This window comes from Grammomys surdaster, unplaced genomic scaffold (genome assembly GCF_004785775.1).
Source record: "Grammomys surdaster isolate TR1022 unplaced genomic scaffold, NIH_TR_1.0 256, whole genome shotgun sequence".
In the NCBI taxonomy this organism is placed as follows: domain Eukaryota; kingdom Metazoa; phylum Chordata; class Mammalia; order Rodentia; family Muridae; genus Grammomys; species Grammomys surdaster.
In genome coordinates, this window is record NW_021604697.1 from 222,913 (window position 1) to 241,373 (window position 18,461).

The 18,461-nt window shown below is 45.8% G+C and overlaps 1 protein-coding gene across 1 annotated transcript in view; it reads right to left on the reverse strand.

Annotated features, from left to right (window-relative positions):
* Nucleotides 1-7,907: 7,907 nt before the first annotated feature.
* Dnhd1 (dynein heavy chain domain 1) overlaps nt 7,908-18,461 on the reverse strand; it is a 61,728-nt gene continuing 51,174 nt past the window's right edge. Inside the window, 15 exon segments of the mRNA XM_028775571.1 lie at nt 7,908-8,291; nt 8,421-9,235; nt 9,435-9,584; nt 9,739-9,830; nt 10,581-10,779; nt 10,867-10,980; nt 11,191-11,377; nt 11,574-12,539; nt 12,662-12,840; nt 13,021-13,173; nt 13,385-13,714; nt 16,014-16,476; nt 16,615-17,046; nt 17,173-17,355; nt 17,600-17,749. Of these exon segments, the coding sequence (XP_028631404.1) occupies nt 7,941-8,291; nt 8,421-9,235; nt 9,435-9,584; nt 9,739-9,830; nt 10,581-10,779; nt 10,867-10,980; nt 11,191-11,377; nt 11,574-12,539; nt 12,662-12,840; nt 13,021-13,173; nt 13,385-13,714; nt 16,014-16,476; nt 16,615-17,046; nt 17,173-17,355; nt 17,600-17,749 (4,764 nt within the window). The 3' untranslated portion in view covers nt 7,908-7,940.

An 18,461-nucleotide genomic window follows, 5' to 3' on the forward strand; every position in this document is an offset into this window, starting at 1 on the left:
TCAGGTTTCTGATCACAGTTCTAACTAAGGGCTACTAGGACCATTTGAGAAGCATGAGACATTCACATATTACTTTTATTCCTACCACTGAAGAATGATGAGCCTACTCCTGCCCTGGAAAAATACAGGGCAAGGAAAAGTTCACTGGCTGTTTGGACGGTGTGGCACTGGCTTGTGTTTCCAGAATGTGGGACAATAGCACCTGAGCGTCTTCTGTGCATCTTGTGGTAAGTATAAGGTAGGCTTGGGTCCTGTCCTGTGGGGCCATTTTAAAGAGATAAAGAGACTTCATAGCAAGCAGCAAGACGTCAGCCATTTGGGCTGATGGAGCAGTTTCAGGAGACCACCCAGAATAGTGCAGTATCCATCAGAGACTAATGGGATTTCCCTTTTGGATGTCCACCAGGCCTGTTGGTCACAGAATCAACCAGTCAAACCGGACTTATATTTCCTTGCCTCTTCTTGTTAGCATTTGTGCATGGAATAGTCAGCAAGGTCTATTAGAACCTTGAGCTGATCACAGAACTGTACTTAACTAAGAACATCACAGTGGGCCTGAACAGATGTTTCTGTGATTGGGAGCAATGGTTGCTCTTACAAAGGACCCAGGTTCAAGTCTCAGTACCAACAAGGTGGCCCATAACCATCTAGTCCTTGGGATACCCATGCCCTCTTTGGCTTCTGGGCACAGTAGACATGCATGTGGTTCACAGATGCAGGCAAAACTCATAAAACAAAGTAAAAAGAAAGTCCTTACAGGCTTGCTGCAACTTTTCTCCACAGCAGAAAAAGAATAACCCTACTCTTTGAGAGCTATAGGAGACAAGAATGAAGTTGGGTATGGATATCAATCCTGATCTGGTGCATGTTCAATATCCCTTCAGAGCTCTCTGAGCAGAGTGTTCTTGCTTCTGCAATTATTCATGTGCTCCTAATTTTGTTCCTGTAACACAGTCCTAAGAGAGAACACTGTTCCAAAAGAAGCAGTGTGATCTTGGCAGAGGCAGCTCAGCTCCAAGCACTCACCAGTTACGTCATTACACAAAGCCCTATGCAGCTTTTCACAGAATAGCAATTAGAGCCTTTCATTTCCAGGTCCTCTGCCTTCCCAGGTGAGTTCTCTAACTAGCCACGTGGTTCTAGGACTTTCGCCTACCAGTGATTGCTATGGGGATCTAATTGTCTTTGCTCCCCAAGCAATTCATTTTCCTTACTGCCAAGTGATCTTTATGAAATGTAAATCAGATGTCACTTCTTTACATAAAATTCTTCAATGGATTCTCATTGCTTGAGAACAAAAGACAAACTCCTTCCCAGGCCCTGTGTGATCTTACCCACTCATTGTTCTGCTGGCCAACTGCAATTTAACTCACTCTTCTCAATATTCCTGCCTGAGCTTGCTATTCATTCATAATGCACTCCAAGCTCTCTTCTAAACATGCCCCTCCAACTTTGTACAATATTTTTTCCTGGGGTAGAAATTCCCCCAGTGCCCTCTTTCTGAACTTACAGTTAAACTGTATTTTTTAGCCCTGTGCCTTAGGCAGGCCATGTAACTAATAGATTGTATGGGTGATGTTTTCATACCAGACAAAGAAAGTAAAAGGTAGATCAGCTGTTTCCACTTTCTCCCAGTCTCTCCCCTACCTAAGAAGGAGACCTTGAAGGACAGGTTTTGAAAGTGATGAAGTCATGAACAAGAAGTTTGGCTATTTTAGGAGAAAATTGGACTCTGAAACAGAATTAAAACCCTTATAATGAATGTGAGCAAGTTACAGCAGTTAGCATTACCCACCCTGGATATGTCTTACCACCTTACCACAAAACCCTGTTTCCTTTACGGTGCTTTAGCATCTTAGCAGATGCCACTGTGTGTTTTCTAATCGTCCTACTTTAAAGATTTAATTTTAAATTCCATGTCTGTGGCCTGTTAGGCATGTGTGAGTGCAGTGGCTGGAGCTGGAGTTGGAGGCAGTTGTGAGCTGGCTGATAAGGGTGTAGAAAACAACATGGACCCTCTGCAAGACAGGTACTCTTAACTCCAGAGCTGTCTTTCCAACCCATGATCCTACTTTTAAATGAAGAAAAAAAAATAATGCTCACAATCAGAAAAGAAATTTTTATCAATTATTTATGACTGAAAGAAGATCCTACTGTTTTAAACATTTTTTTTCCTAATATAACAAAGGACCTGAAGGTTGGTGACTTGGCTTTTGGTTTAGGAGCTCAAGAGTGTTAGGAGTAAAAGCTTCGTGATTTTGTGATTCTCTTGGTGTCTTAATTCTCTGAGTCACAAGATGCAGGTTTAACTAAGCAGACACCTTGCTTATTAGGCTTCTTGGAAGTCTCTCCAATTGCTGCAGCCTTTTCTTTTTGGTTTCACTTCAAGGATCTGTTCTCTTGTTAGTATTCTGGGACAAATATGTTCTCCATGATGACTGGGTCCAATCTAGAAAATTACCCCTTTAAATACATTTTCCCTGTCACTTCCCACATTTCAGTAACTTTTTTTTTAAGATTTTAAATTTTTATTTATAATTATAGAGTACACTGTAGCTGTCTTCAGACACACCAGAAGAGGGTGTTGGATACCATTACAGATGGTTGTGAGCCACCATGTAGTTGCTGGGAATTGAACTCAGGACCTCTAGAAGAGCAGTTAGTAGTACTCTTAACCGCTGAGCCATCTCTCTCCAGCCCATCAGTAGTATCAAAACTTCTCTTCAGTTCAGTGGATCAGGAAATATGATCATTCTTTACCTCTTCTGTTTTTTGGGGATTGGAATGAAGAAAGGTATATTGGAGAAAATTAAACTTACCCAATTAATGCATCATTGACATGTTCAACTAAGACAAACATTTGAATGTTAGCTCTTGTGAGTAATGTTGAGGTCCTGAAGCTTCCCATGGTGACATGTGCATTAGCTAACTTTGGCTGATTCCTATGATATGTAAGCCAATTACCCCTCAAATTCATAGCTCTTAAGCCTGATGGTATATGCTGGTTAGTTTTTGTCAAATAGACAGAACTAAAGTCACCTGTGAGGACATCTCAGCTGAGAAAATGCCTCCATCACATGGGCCTGTAAGCATGTCTGTGGGGCATTGCCACTCATAGGCAGGTGGGCCTGGGCTGTATAAGAAAGATAATTGAATAAACCAGGGAAAGTAAACTGGATAAGCCACATTACAGCCTCTACTTCAGTTCCTGCCTCATGCTCCTGCCCTGGCTTTCCTTAATGATGGACTGTAACCTGTAAGATGTAATATACCCTTTCTTCCCCTAGTTGGCTTTTGTTAGTGTTTTACCAGAGCAACAGGCAGCAAACTAGAACACAGTGTATCTACTGCCACCTAGTGCTAAAGAGACTTACCTAGCAAGAAGCCTTTCCAGAGAAGGTCCCAACATATCCTCAGGGCTGGTTATCTTTCAAGGAGCCCATGGGAAAACCATGCACATTTATCCTGCCAAAGAGTGGAACGCAGGCTAGGCAGCAGTAACAGTTCTTTCCTTGTGCTGCTGAGAAGTGCCAGTCCATATGGTTCTGAAATAGCTTCTCATGTTCCCCTCATATTTCATTTATGTGTGTCCCTAGCCTCATAAATATCTTTGGCACACTACATGGTAGTTTGGGTATGTGTTATAGTGGAGAATTAACAGTGTTCTTCACATTCATTTTCTTTCTGGGAAGTCAACTGTACTATATACCCTATATCCCCATAGAGTTGTGTGTCAACAGATAATATAGAAAATTGGTTAATAATGAAACTGCTGCTTCTGGTCTTGGATCTAACAAACAGTTCCTTTGTGTTATTTCCACATTGCCCAACATGATGGATTTTAGCAGAGGTGCCTAAATCTTGACATCACCAAAACTAGAGTCACCTTGAATAGGAACACCTGGATTAGGCTTCACTTCAGTGAGAAATATATTGCTGTTTTTCGAGGCACTAGTAATCACTTAAAGTCCTTTTAATTGAAGGGAGCAACGGACCAATAAAGAAAAATACACAAAACAGTATTTAACTCTGAAAACCACCCAGACTAAGCAGCAGAAGGCTGTTATCACCTGAGGCCTCCCCCACCCTCACTTCTCAAACAGAAGCAACTTTTTTCCCTTGATCCACAAAATTCCCACTACCTTGACTCAGTGTTGTTTCCTTGGTCTTCTACACAGTCCACTTAAGCTTCCATATCTAAATACCCTTTCCATGTGTCTAGTTTTTTGCACCCACCCCTTACCATTCATCCATATTACTAAGTGCAGCTCTTCATTTTTATTATTGTGAATAAACCACAGTTTATTGGTTTCTTAAACTACTAGTATACATATATCAGTTGGAGTAGCTAGGTCATCTTACAAGAAATAAAAGCCCAAAATATTAATGGTTTAAGCCAATGTGGTAATTTTAAGAATTTTACAGTTTTATTTCTTTTATTTGGAGGGAGTGGTGTTGCATGTATGCCATGGTATATGTGTGTGGAAGTCAGGGAACATTTGGTGGGAATTGGTTTATCTTGTGGTTCCAAGGGATTCCACCCAGGTTGTCAGCCTTGGAGTCAGGTACCTTTACCTACCAAGCCATCTCACCTCCAATGTGATTTTTCCCCCTATCAATATAGATTGAGAGGGACTCACTCTGATCACACTCAGGGACCCAACTAGTGGAAACACTATCTCCACATATTCTCTTATAGTCACTGAGACAAGGGAGCAAAAGCATTGCCAAAATGGAGAGGAATCCTTTGTGCTTTTATGTATGTAATTGACCAAAACAGTTAGGGTGAGATATAGCTTCATAGATGGTAAAAAACAAACAAAATCCAAAATGCCTCCAACCATACCCTAAAGGAAGAGAAACAGCATTTGTGCACTGTCTAGCAACTATCCCAATTTTTTTCTGATTTGTCATTCTGACAAATAGTGACATTTTAATGTGTCTTTGTATGTATGTATTCTTACCAGGAACATAAATAACCAAGAGTTTAATTTGTTTAAGCACATAAAAATGTAATCTTGCATTTGTAGATAATGGTATTTCTAAATTTTATTAGGAGACGTTTTCTTGTAGCCTTGCACTCACTATGTAGCTGAGAATTACTTCGAATTTCTGATCCTTTTATTTCTACCTCCCATGTGCTGGGATTATAGGTATGTGCTACAATGCCCAGTTTTATGAGTGCTTGAGATCAAACTGAAAGCTTTGTGCATGTAGGAAAAACTACCAACTAAGTAGGTCACGTTTCTAGCTCTGAATATAAATTTTTCACACACACACAATGGCTTGGATATGTTGAAGGTCTGGTCCCAAGCAGTTGGTGTTATTTTGAGAAATGGTAGGAACTTTAAAATGTAGGGTATAACTGAAGGAAGCAGGTCTCTAGTGATACAGCCTTGAAAAACACATCTTGTCTCCAGCTGTTTCCTCTGCCCGTCTCTGCTTCCTGACCCTCGTGACCATGCTTCAGTTCATGCTCATTGCCTTGAGGCTCAGCCTATGCACAGGCACACAGTAATGGAATCATCAGTCATGAACTGAGGCTCCTGCAACCCTGAGCCAAGACAGCACCTTCCTCACCTTGTTTCTTTCAGATATCTGTCACATTGACAGAAAGTATAACTATACATTTATCCTGGAGAAGTGAGGTTGTTGGGATTAAACCTGACTTTGTGATTCTCTGGGATTGGTTTGAGAGAAGTATAAACTGAAGAGGTCTCAGAATGTTGTTAGAAATGCTTTAATGGGCAATTCTGGTGAGAATTCAGAAAGCCAGAATGCTGATAGGAATATAGACAATGAAGATGAGAATAAGGTCTCTCTTGGGGTACTGGACTACAGACCATTTTTAATCCCAGCAAAAAACCTTTATATTTTAGTAGTATCCAGAGTCTTTGCATGAGGCTAAACTTAAAGGTTCAGACAGACAGACAGCAGAGGGCATTTCAAGGCAGCCTGGCATTGAGGCATGGCATGGTTATTGCTAGCTGGTTTTAGTCAAATTTATAGCAAGAATTGTTACCAAAAGCAAAGTGTTTTGAAGTTTGAAATTCAGTTTGAGCAGAAAAAAAAGTTAAAGTTAAAAGCAAGAGATACATATGTGGCTGTTGAAGAGAAAGGAGTAGACTCTGTGGTTGTGCTTGTCTACCATTGCCAGCCAGCACTTGGTAGATAGAGGCGAGATGATTAAAAATTCAAGGTCAGTTCAGCTCTATAGCACATTCAAGTTCAGACTGACTATACGAAACCCTGTCTCAAAGTCAGAGGCTGAAGCAGCAACTCAGTGGTCATGAACAATTGTTGTGTTTGCAGAGGACCTGGATTTGATTCCCAGAATCCATGTGGTACTCACAACTTTCCATAACACTAGTTCCAGAAGATCTAATACCCTCTCTGACCTTCACAGGACTAGGTGTACACATAGTGCATCAGAGCTTGGCATCAAAACAACAGAAAAGTATCTGAAGGCATCTCAGAAATTGACTAGCTGCTACCCATGGTAGGCACAAGAACATAAAGGCTTTAGATTCATTCAAAAGGCTGCATTAAGCTGTTCACTTAGGGCCACCTATGAAAGTGTTTCCCAGTGTTCAGCCATCCAGGTATTATTCAGAGGCTATTGAAGAGGAGCTAGCTACAGCCTGAGCTGGCAACAGACATGGGCATTGTGATGCTGGAGTTTCAAACATGTAGAATTTAAGGGTTGTGGGATTATAGGATTTCCCTCTGCTTCAAAGCAAAGTCTGGAAGGCCAGTGAACAGCAGAGCCAGAATCCCCGCAGGAAGTCTGACCTTGTGTGAAGTTGTGAGAGGGAGTGGAGCTGCAGAAGAGGCTAGAAGATTAGAGGAGCCATGGACATAGAGCATCTGACAAGGAAAGCCTCAGGCAGTGAGTGGAGTAAGCCCTAGAGAGAAGTCCAGGGTGCTTCTGGCCACAGACTACAGGACTTTAGTCCTGCTGGGTTTTACTCTTGCTCTGGTCTACTCTTCGGTGTCTATCTGTCCCAGCCTCTTGGAATGGAATGGAATATTTTGGAATGTTTCCTGAGTTTTATAGCTAAGAGCTCAGGTCTGAGGACATGGAATTTGGACTTTTAAGCAATGCATTTGAGCTAGATCCGGTGGTTCCTCTAGTTTTAGCATTGGGAGAGCAGAGGCAGATGTTCGAGGCCAGCTTGGAACAGCAAGACCCTGTCTCAAAAAATAGAGGGGTGGGGGAGATGCTCTTTCCATTATGACGCTTTGAGGTCCATTTGTGGACTGGTGACATTTGGATATGATGTATCCCACAAATGAGTATAGACGGCTTGGACCCTCATGGTGCCGCTATTAGAGACTAACTGAATGATAGAGATGCTAATCTCAACAATGCATGAATGGGCTATTAAAAGGCATGGCCTGGTCACCTGGAGGAGAGTGCTCTTAAAGGGTGTAACCTGTTCCTGGAACTTTGTGGAGGAGTGCCTGCTCAGCTGGTTATCATTGAATGAGTGAGGGGTCGTGAATCTCATTTGGCCTTTGTTTTGGGTATATGACTCATTCAGAGGATGTGGTAAGGCAGAACTGGGGCGTTCCAAAAAAAAAAAAAATGCTGCTAAATGCCTTAAGCAACTTTCAACTGTAGTGTTCTCCATTCAAAAACACCCACTGAATATTTAGTGGAAGTGCTGAGACCACAGTAGAGAGCTGAGCAACGACCCAAAATTCTGTGTTAGCTATTGCAGGTTTTCCTGTCCTTTTGTAAATATGAAACAGCAGGCCCCTGTACCCAACGTATCCCTGTAGCCTTTGCCCTACTTGTACATCCCCCTTCTTCCTCTGACAGTAGTGTCCTTTCCCATCATTGTACCACATGTCATGCTCGGTGCATATACGCCTATCTTCTTCCAAATGCCAGAGGTCATTCCTGACATCACTAACAGTTTTATTCTCGCCAGGGCTCAGGTTAAAGTTGGGCTGTACACATGGACTCTCCGTTGAATACATGTGTCAGGGCTGAGCCTTGTGGGTAGTGGCAGGTGCATCAGGATGTTCTTGCTATGCAGCTTGGTGGTGCCAAGGGGCCCAGTCATATATACAGGACAGGAGTACATGCCCAGGCCAGCTGAAACTGGTGCATCTTTGGCACCCTGGACTTTTGTGCTGACACTGACAGGAGGCAGAGGGCAGGGTTGGCTGGAAAAACTGTCCTGCAAGGCTCCATCTGTCTGGTCCCACTCCGCATGCTGGAGTTGTAACCCAATCAGCAGCAGTCCCATCTTAGGAACTTTGGGATTTGGGCCATTCTCCACCTGGGGGTGGGTACCAGAAAACAGTTAGGCAAAGCTAGAAAGATGAATTAGTCAGGGATAAATAGGATGGGGTGTAATCAGGTACTTTAAGGATACGAATGGGGGATAGAAAGGGTGACTTCAGAATACCCAAATATGCAAAGGGTGGTTGCTCAACTCCTGACGTTTAGGTGGGAGACTGCTAGAGCTAGAGCCTCGGCGACCAGGAAGGTTGGGACTGTGCACTTCTGAGGACTCCAGGACAGCCTCCCAACGCAGTGCCAGCAACAGGCGACGGGGGTGGCGAAAAGCTGACAGGTGAAATATGCGCTGTGATTCGTTGGCATTTTCGCTCATGCCACTGTCCAGGTAGCGAATCAACAGGTGCCCACGGCGGGACAGTTGTCGCAGCCATAGCCAGGGAAGCTGTGGACCAGCAGGTACATGAGATCTCCAAGGTTGAGGTAGGCGTCCGGCCCAAAGAGCCTGGGCCACCTTAGCACAGCGACTGGAAGTGCACGGGGTCTCGCCCTCCAGCTGCTGCAATAGGCAGTCAAGGTCGCGCAGGAGCGTGCCCACCAGGTGCTTCAGTTCCAGCACCTCTGTCTCTAAGAAGCCCTCTAGAGGTCGCCGGGAATTGGGTCCTAACACTGCCCAAGGGGTTGCACACTGGCCTGAGCGAAAACGGCTGTTGGTTAGCAAAGCCTGAAGTGCTACCAGCCTCTTCTTGGCTTGCACCAGGCGTTGCCGAAATCGCCTTTCTTTGCGCTGGGCAGTTCCTCCACAAACTGTAGGAACCCACGTGGATGAACACTTCTGCAGCGCATTCAGGAGAGCACGACTTTGGCGTCTCAACAGCCAGGCCTGGGGCCCTTCGTTTAGTCCACAGGTCCGAGGTTCAGGTGGTGTGGGCAGTAGCTGTATCTGGGCCTTGCAGTCTGTCCTGGCATCCAGCTCCCCTAGCTCTTAGAATTAGAGGTGAGGGGATGAGGAACAAAATAGATTATCCCACCAGACCCGAGGAAGTAGGCCTTCCTCTGACCTGGTAACTATCAACATTGCCCACTTGGTTTTTTTTTATTGGTGCAGATAGCCATACTCCTGTGGGGGACAGCAGTGCAATGCACTAGTCCCCACCCCAGCATAGACAAGCCTGAAGCTTACCTGGGCTGGGCATCAGAGTAGCCAGGAGATACTGGGGAGTGTGTGGCTGGATCCAGTTCATGTTCTTGGGATTCAGGCAGGTTCTTGTCAGGCTAACCAGGGCCTCTCTGTCCTCCAGGTCCCCCAAAGAACCTCCGTAGAGAACTGAAGCTGCAGGTGAAGTCAGGGGCCCTGAGCTTCAGCCCTTCTAGTTTCCACCGCCCCTCAAAACAAAGCTGTGTGCCTGTCCATCACATGTGTCTAGCTTTCAGACTTCCACCCCACCCTTTTCCAGGTCTTCTGGGGTATAGGAGGAGAACCTCACCAGTCAGCTCCAGCAAGGCAGCACTAGGGTTCTTGAGACTGGCCCATAGCTGCTCTTGGATCTGAAGAACCCTGGTCAAGGTCACTTGACTCCTGGGTAGGGATACAGAGAGTTCAGTTTTAATAACAATATACTGAGGACTCTCACATCTTTTCTTCAGTGCAAACCTCTCTCCTGAGCTCTAGACTTAGGAGGGCTCACTGGACATTACTGCTTTGCTCCCCCAAATAACATGCTTTCTATTGCAACTTTCACTTCCCCTGTAAGACCTGTTCTACCTTTAGTAAGACAATCACCAGCCACCCAGTTGTCTACGAAGAAGTCGAGGAGTCATCCTTATTCTTCACCTTATACTTATTCCTGACCTCTACTCCGACTCCTACTCTAGTCCCCACCCATCTCATGGTCTCTTCCTTAGGGCCTCCTTAAAAACTGCTCTTTTCCCCAGTCCCACCCACTCTGTTCTTCACAGCTTGGGTGATGCTTTCAACAGACAGGATCAAGTTTCTTTTTGTATTTAAAACTCCCTCAGTGGCTTCCTGATGTCTGCAGAATAACTGCAGGCCTTTTGCCATGGTCCTAAAAGCCCCTCGTGATAAACTTCACCTTTCTCTAGTCCATCCTTCGCATGTGCACATAGCCACACTAAAGTCATTCCCTCTGCGCAAAAAGCCCCGTTTCTACCCAATTTGCTTCTGTTTTTAAGGCTCAGTTCAAAGTGAGATTGCAGATAAAGTCTTTGGAGAAGACTTCCTTGCCTTCACTCTTCAGAGGTTCCAAAGATCAAGTGGAAGATACCTAGTGTTTGCTGGATGACTGAATGGGACTGGTGGATCACTCACCAGCGCCCCCTGTGTGCTTGCAGCTTTAACCCATAGAGCTGCCGGTGTACTAGAAGACCGTGCAGGAAGAACAAAGGCAAGGTCTGGGTGAGGGGTTGTGTGCAGGGGCCTTGCTGGAAATCCAAACTGTCAATCAAGATACGACCCAGTTCTAAGGACTGATTCCAGAAAACAGGCATGGAGCGCTGGGTCAGCACACCTGTGGAGGAAGCAGAGTGCTGAGTCAGCAAAGTGTAGTCCCTCTCCCTTTCTTGGACTTGATAGCTTGTAACGGGATGCTTCTCACCTGGCAAGGAAGTACTGGCCTCAGTAGGTGCAATCAGCCAAAGACGGAAATCTCTGTGGACAGTGGCCACACTCCTGCTTTCTGGTTCAGGTAGCAGTTCAGAGTCTGAGACCACTAAAGTTAGGTAAAGGGCCGAAATAAATCCTCTGGTAATGAATGGATTGACCCACAAGTTCAGGAGTCATATTCAAGACTGGAGCAACAAGAATCAGTCACAAGGCCAAAGGAATAGGCTTTGAACTTGGAGATCAGCCATGAAAGCCTTAGGATCAAGCGTAGGGTGTAGGGTATCCCAAACCATCCCAAGGCAGTAAGTACACTTACCCTTGGCTCCATCCAGCAATCCCTGCAAGGGTTGTAACAGCTCTCTTGGCCAAAAGGGCATCAAATGACAGTTATCAAGCACTAGCCAGTGCCCCTGGAGCATAGCCTGGCATAGAGTGTTGACTACAGTTGATACAGGATCCCAGTCTTCTGAGCCCAGTGCTATCACATGCAGATGCTTCTGTGGCTAGAAACCAATAGCAAGGTGACAAAGTGACTCAAGGTGATCTTAGGGTGATTTGATAGACTCAGTGATGCCACAATAATCCTGAAGTACCTGTGTGATTGAAAAAAGACCCATAAGAATGCTGGGTCAGGGCCCCCACACTCCATCACAGCCCACAGAAGCCCACATATTCTGGGCCAAGTAACTAGATCCAAACCTGTTCACGATTGGCAGCCAGTTTCCGGATGACAGTCACAGGATGCAGGGTGGTTGTAGGGTGGCCAGGTGGTGGCAGCAAGATCAGTATGGGCTGAGTAGGCTGAATATGTTCGAAGATCATGGTAGGAGTACCCAGGCCTTCATCTAAGGGCCGACCTAGTAGGCTGGTGGTGAGGTCGGCTAGGGCACCTGCCAGGCAATCTGGTCGCAGTACCCGCCACAGAATCAGCTTCTGGAAGAGGCTAAGTGGCTCAGAATTAAGACCAGGTGCAGGACCCAGCACAGTGGATGATAGTGACAGGTAATCCCGCCACACATCAGAGTGACCTGCCAGAGATGCACGCAGCCCAGCAAATGGGGACAACCGCTCCAATGCTCCACATTCTTCCCAGGCTCTTGAATTTAGCCAGGCTGGCCTAATCACACCAGGGATCTGTGCACTGTGGCCTGAGCTGGGAGAGGCTGACAGTCCAGGCCATAATGCCAATCTCTCTAGCTTTGGTATCTTCTTTGTCACTTGCAGCATGGCCAAAGCACCAAAGGCACTCACCAAGGGTGTTTGGTTCAAGCCTAGGGCAACCACAGTGTTAATCAGCAGCTGGCGGGCTAGGTGTATTTTCAACCGTAGCAGATGGCTGGGCAAGTCTTCTCCACGATAACTATCATATGGCTTCATGCTATCTATAGCCCGCCTGATAACTACCAACCAATTCTCTGACTTCATACAGAAAAATGGCAGCATGTTTTGTAGTGTGCTTAGAGCTTCTACCATAGCCATTCCATGATAAGCTACCTGCCGGTAGGGTGCCCACAATGCCATCACCTCCAGCTTCTGCTCGTCTAGCTCCTCCATTTGAGCATTCAGTTGACATATCTTTGCCTGAGTCCTCACCATTTCTCTCAAAAACTTGGATGGTTTCTGACGCTTTTGGTTCTGACGTTGCAATATCACCAGCAACTGTTCCTGAATGTGGTAATTTGTTGGATGGAACTGAACCTTTGTGATGGTCCCCAAACATCATCTCCAGCTCTATACTTGAACCCTTCCAATGCTTGTTCCACCCTACAGACTGGGCCCCCATGTACCTCATCAGCCTTCACAGCTTCATAGGTATCTGCTGCTCTGATTTTGAGGTCCTGCCAACGGGTTTCAAGCTCAGGACGCTCTCTGCACAGGATTTCATGCAGCATCTGTTCTTCTAGTATTTCCATGTTCAGACCCAAATCCAGAATATTCAACCTTTTCAGCAATTCATAACCTAGTACTTGGGTCACATGGAAAATACTAATTTACCCATGTCAGAGTCAAGGGTGAAGTAGACAGGGAATTTGGCTCTCTGCCCTAGTTCTTTCTGGGCCTAGTTGAATGAAAGGCCCCTTAGGGATGATTCTAGGGGCCTAGTATGTCTACAAAGCTATGCTAGTAACTTACGTGCTAGCCTCACCTCGGTCCAAAGCATGGATGGGAAAGGTGGTGCTCAGAAAGAGACAGAAGCCAGGCTGCACAGAGGGGGGAATCAGATTCTTCTTTGACAGCAGCCATTGAAGTTCTTGGCACCTTAGGCTCAGCTCCATATTGGTCAAGAGCACAGGCAAGCCTGTGAAGGGGAAGCAAAATCAACCTATCCACAACACCATCACCATACCATCCAGATCATGCACAAGATCTGCTTCTCTTAGCTGATAAGAGGACTCTATCAAGATTCTTCAACACAGTGAAATAAAGGATCAGAGCCAAGGCCAGAATGGGGCATGAAAGGATTGTGGGGCCAGGGAATCAGGGAAGAAAATGGGGCCTGGAGCTCTCACCATTAGCAGCTGCCTCCAGGAGCTGGGGACCCAACTCTGGGTCTGTGCCTGAGAGCACAGTGAGGCAGGAGGGTAGAGACTGAGTCTCCAAGGGTGGACTTGAGCCTGAGCCCGAGCCCGAGCCCGAGCCTGAGCCCGAGCCCGAGCCCTTAGGCTCATTCTCTTTCTCTGTTTCTTGTACTTCCTTCTCGTTCTCTTCCTCACTCTTGTTTTCCTCTGTTTTCTGCTCTTTTCTTTGCTCATTGGCCTCATCTTCATCTTCATTGTTCTCATCTTCCAGTTCATCTTCTGTTTCATCCTCACTGTCTTGGTTTGTCACAGGGTACTTTCCTGGGATAGAAAGATGCAAAAGAGTGTTTCTTGGAGGAGGAACTGAGATTTTGAGGCGTCCTGATCACCCAAGGGGAGGGCTCATGTGTGGAGGTCTTGAGGAAGACAGTTTAGGAAAGCTGCTTAAGTGACTCAGATTCCACCTCTGAAAATGGAGTTGATATTAGTGCTGACCTCATAGAGTTATTCTGAAGATGTACTGTGATGATGCACAGTTTGGACCAACACATGGAAAACAGTCAATGCCGGTGGTTGTCATTATTACTTTGAAGTTAGACTAGCCCCCAAGAAGAGCTAGTCATCTCTGAAATTAGATCCATATCTGCCCTTTCTATAGGTTGATTAGGGGAGTCAGTTCCCAACCCATCTTTTTTAAAGACATAAGCTATTCTGGCTGTAACAGCTGAAAATTGTCCTCCTTGGTATGAAAATTGTTGCCTGAAGCAGTGACTTGTAATTGAAGGACTGTAAACTATCACACTAGACAAGTCATGGCTGGGGTGCTGGAACCACACAAGGTGGTGTGGGAACAGCCATTCTGAACCCTTTTCTCCTTCAAGAAGAGATAAATGTTTGTTTTCTTACTTGGTTCTCTTACAGGTGGAGACTGCCAGGCCTACAGTTTGTTGCATTCATTTTTTCTTGCTAAAAAAAATGACTGCAAATTTAGCAGTTAAAGCTGCCATTTATTATCTCTAAGTATTAAAGGCTAGTGATCCAGCATAGCATGGTTAGAGTCTCTGCTCAACCACACACAGGGCTTAGATGATGGTTTCATCTGGGACCTCCATCAGGTTTAGTAGATTATTTGTTGTTTGTTTAAGATAAGATCTCATTTTGTTTCCCAGGCTGTTGGGCCCAAGCCCTTCTCATGCTGTGGCTTCTTGAGTAGCTGAGTCTGCAGGTGTATACTGCTAAGCCTGGCTCCTACTGAATTTTCACAGCATTTATTTATTTCCTTCCCACAGCTGACCTGTCAGCCCCATCCATCTCAAGTCAACAACAGTTCGTTGACTGCTCCCTGGCCTTCTAATCTCTGTGTAGTTTCTGTCCTCCTTTCTTCTCTGAAGGGCTTATTTGATTAGCTTGAGCTTACTGAGATAATTCAGATTGATAGCTATCCTGAAGGTACATTGATTAGTAACCTTTGGTACATCTGAACTTTTCCTACCCTGGATTATTATCATGGGAGAAATACCAGAAGGCAAAGGTTAAAGGCTGAGGATGTAGCTTGGTGGTACAATGCTTTTCTAGAAATATACAATCCCCAGCACTTGAAAAAAAATCACAGGGACAAAAATTCTGTCCAACACTTCTGAAAAATCTTTTGCTTTCCTGACAGAAGAGACATAAATTGCCAGTAGTAACTTTGACATGATACCTGGGTGGTGGACACCCTGCAACTATGATGTATGGATTAATTTCTGGGATGACCAAAGCAGCTTTCCATAAACTTGGTGTCTTAAACTAATATTCTCTCAAGAGTTGTGGAGACCAGAAGTGTGAAATCAGTGTGGTAGCAAAGCTGTCTTCCCTCCAAAGGCTCTAAAAGGGAAATCTGTCTTTGTCTCTTATATCCCCTGGTGAGTGGAATTTTAGGTATTCCTTCTTAGTCTGTGGCTCTGTAACTGCCTCCTTCATATAATCTCCCTGACTGTTTATCTATGTTCTCTACTCTGTCTCCTAAAAAATGACTGTCATGGGACTTAGGGTTCACTCACACAAGGCACAGAATGATCTTATTTCAAAGTCTTGAAGTTCATTATTTTTATAAAGACCCTAGATCCATAGAAGGCTATAATTTCCCTCTCATCTTTTCAACTGCCCAGCTCCTTCTTTTACAAATGGATTCATTCCCTTCTCCTAGGAAATATTTCTGCCAATACTCTATTCAGATAGATCCCTGATTCAAACCTAGCCAAATCTTTCTCCTCTGTATTGGACTCAGAGGATGTGCCACAGGTACAGGCAAATTAAAATATCTTCCAAGAATTTCTCAATATTTCATGAATTTGGGTAATAAATATTACCACAAATTGTAAGCTTTAGTTGTAGGCCGGCAAAGGGGAAGATCATGGCTTGGCCAGCTATATAGATTTAGAGTCATTTTAACATGAGCTAAAACCAACCACACAAAAACTGGTAAATGAGACCATTTATTAATATAGTTTAGGCTGGTAAAGTAATATAGTTTAGCCACAAAAAGTCAGTATCTCCACCATGGAAAGGCAAACCACAAGAGGCTGAGTGTTGGGGATTCACACTCCCAAGAAACATAGTACCATTATTCACTGCCTACCTCCGTTCTCTGTGGGAGATGTTTCCAACAACTTGTTCTGTTTTGGAGGTAGTGGGTTCAACCAGATGATGGCCTGATTGCTGGGGTCAAGCAGCAGAGGCCAACGGGAACTGCTGAAGTGGATGTGGCTTCGCAGCAGCAAGCCTAGCAGGCGGGCTGACTTTGCTTGGGGCTTCAGATCTCGATCCCACTGGTGCTGTTCAGATCCACAGCTCAGCAAGGTCAAAATCCTGAAGGGAGTACTTGTGGGCAGCAGAGGGTTCTTTGGTACCCCAACAGATTTCTGCCTCAGTGCCTGTGCCACATCATCTGGGTCCAGGGCTTCCTCAAAGCCCTGACACAGAGATAGCCACTTTTCCAGCAGTTCTTGGCGCCGCTGTGGTGGGAAGGGACCCAGATAGATGATGGCAGCTGAACACAAGAGGGCATCTCCAAACACAGTCTTGGCTTGCTCCTGCAACTTCTAGTGTGGACAAGTGACCAAAGCATGAGTAGGGGTGAGGCATGGGGGCATGTGGAAGGGCAGACAGAGGTGAAGTATGGAGAGGAGGGGTATAAAATGAACTGGGAGAGAGACATATGGGACATATGGGCTTGTTACCTGGAGCTGTGTCGTCCACATGTGCATGGGCGTGAGCAGCGCGGACTTCATGGGCCATTTGTGAAAGTGCCCACACTGTGCCTGATTGAGGGTCTCCACCACATGGTTATGACTGACTTGGGCTTCTTCTAGCCTTTTACTCAAAGACAGAGTTTGCTCTAGCAGATCATGGGCCTGAAACTGGAACTGGCCAAGGCGGGCCTGCTCCCGAGCCAGTGTTGCTTCTACCTGCCGCAGCAGCAGGCCAGTGGGCAATCCTCGGTGTTGTGCCAGCCCATAGCGCAGGACCGCCCAGAGCCAGACTGCCAGATTTGCTGCGGGGATGCTTACTGACCTCAAGGCTGCATCTCTCATACCTGGAGCCCTTAGAGCTTGGTTCAACTTGACCAGCTCTGAGTCTGTCAGCTTCTCCTTGGGGAAGAATATTAGTTCCTGGGAGGACGAGTGTTAAGGGGATAGAAGGTAAGGGTGCTCTTGACCTTGACTCAATAGGCTAATCCTGTCCCAATTATCTCTTTATTCCGCCCTTCTCCCTTTATGGTGCCTCATCTTTCCTACCTGATAAAAGTCTTCAGTACATAACAGCTGCTTGGCACTGGACCAGCCGGTCTCTCGGTGGAACAGGTCACACAATGCATCTGTCACCTTGACTACAGATTCTGGTGGGGCTCGATAGCTCCTTATCTCCTCAAAGTCAGCCACCTGAAGCTGGCTCAAAGGACCTACGAATGCTTTGCCCATCTAAATGAGAACAGATGCATGCTGCAGAGACCCTGTGATGTTCTGTCCATTCTTCAGGATGCTCCCAAGAGAACTCACCTCTCCTAAGGGTCTTCATGAAGGTCCATTCCCAAGCCATCCTTTCACCTTAGCCTCTCTGACACGAGCCCTGGAGCCCTGACTATTGGCCACCCCATTCTGTCATCTGGGTATTCTATGAGTTGTTGTCCTCTCCCCAGCAGGCTAAGTAGCAGGAAGAACCTACCTGCTCCAGGAAAGCCTCCTGTTGAGCCTTTAGGGCATCATGCTGCCTGACCAGATTCTCAATGAGGCTCTCCTGGTGTTGGCATTCTACCATCTTCTGCTTGTACAGGATCTTGGATTGTTCGAGTTGGCTTTGATACATACCAACATTCTGTAAACAAAGGCCCAGATCATGCAGCTCCATTCCCTAGGCTATCTGAGACTACCCCACACAGAGACACCATGAGTATGATAGGATGACCAAGTCAAACTCCCAGTAGGCCACAGATAGTGCTTCTCTCTGGGTCTGTGACTTACACATCTGGTAGCAGAGGCCTAAGTGGGGATTGCTTTTCCTGCAGTTTTTGCCAAAAAGGTAACTCCAAAGCTTGTATAAACATTCTGCTCCATCCCTTCTCTTTCCAATTCCTTAGCAGCAGTTGTCTAAGAGCACAGTCTTCTCCTGCCCTTCATAACATTGGATCTCTCTGTCTCTTCTTTTGCTACCCCATAGACTACTTCCTTAATAAAAGTTTTCAGGCTCCCATTTCTTCTCATCCTACACTTCTGCGTGTCCTCTAATCTTATGGTTTTGATTGGTTATATTGTGTATAGTAGTGTTTTACTTTACTATATCATTATTCTAAAAATTCCAATCTCCCTCTCCCTCCCCCTCCCCCTCTCCTCCCTCTCCCTCCCCCTCTCCCTCCCTCTTCCCCTCTCCCTCTCCTCCCTCTCCCTCTCTCTCTCCCTCTTCCCCTCTCTCTCTCCCTCTCCTCCCTCTCCCTCTCCCTCTCCCTCTTCCCCTCTCTCTCTCCCTCTCCTCCCTCTCCCTCTCCCTCTTCCCCTCTCTCTCTCCCTCTCCTCCCTCTCCCTCTCCCTCT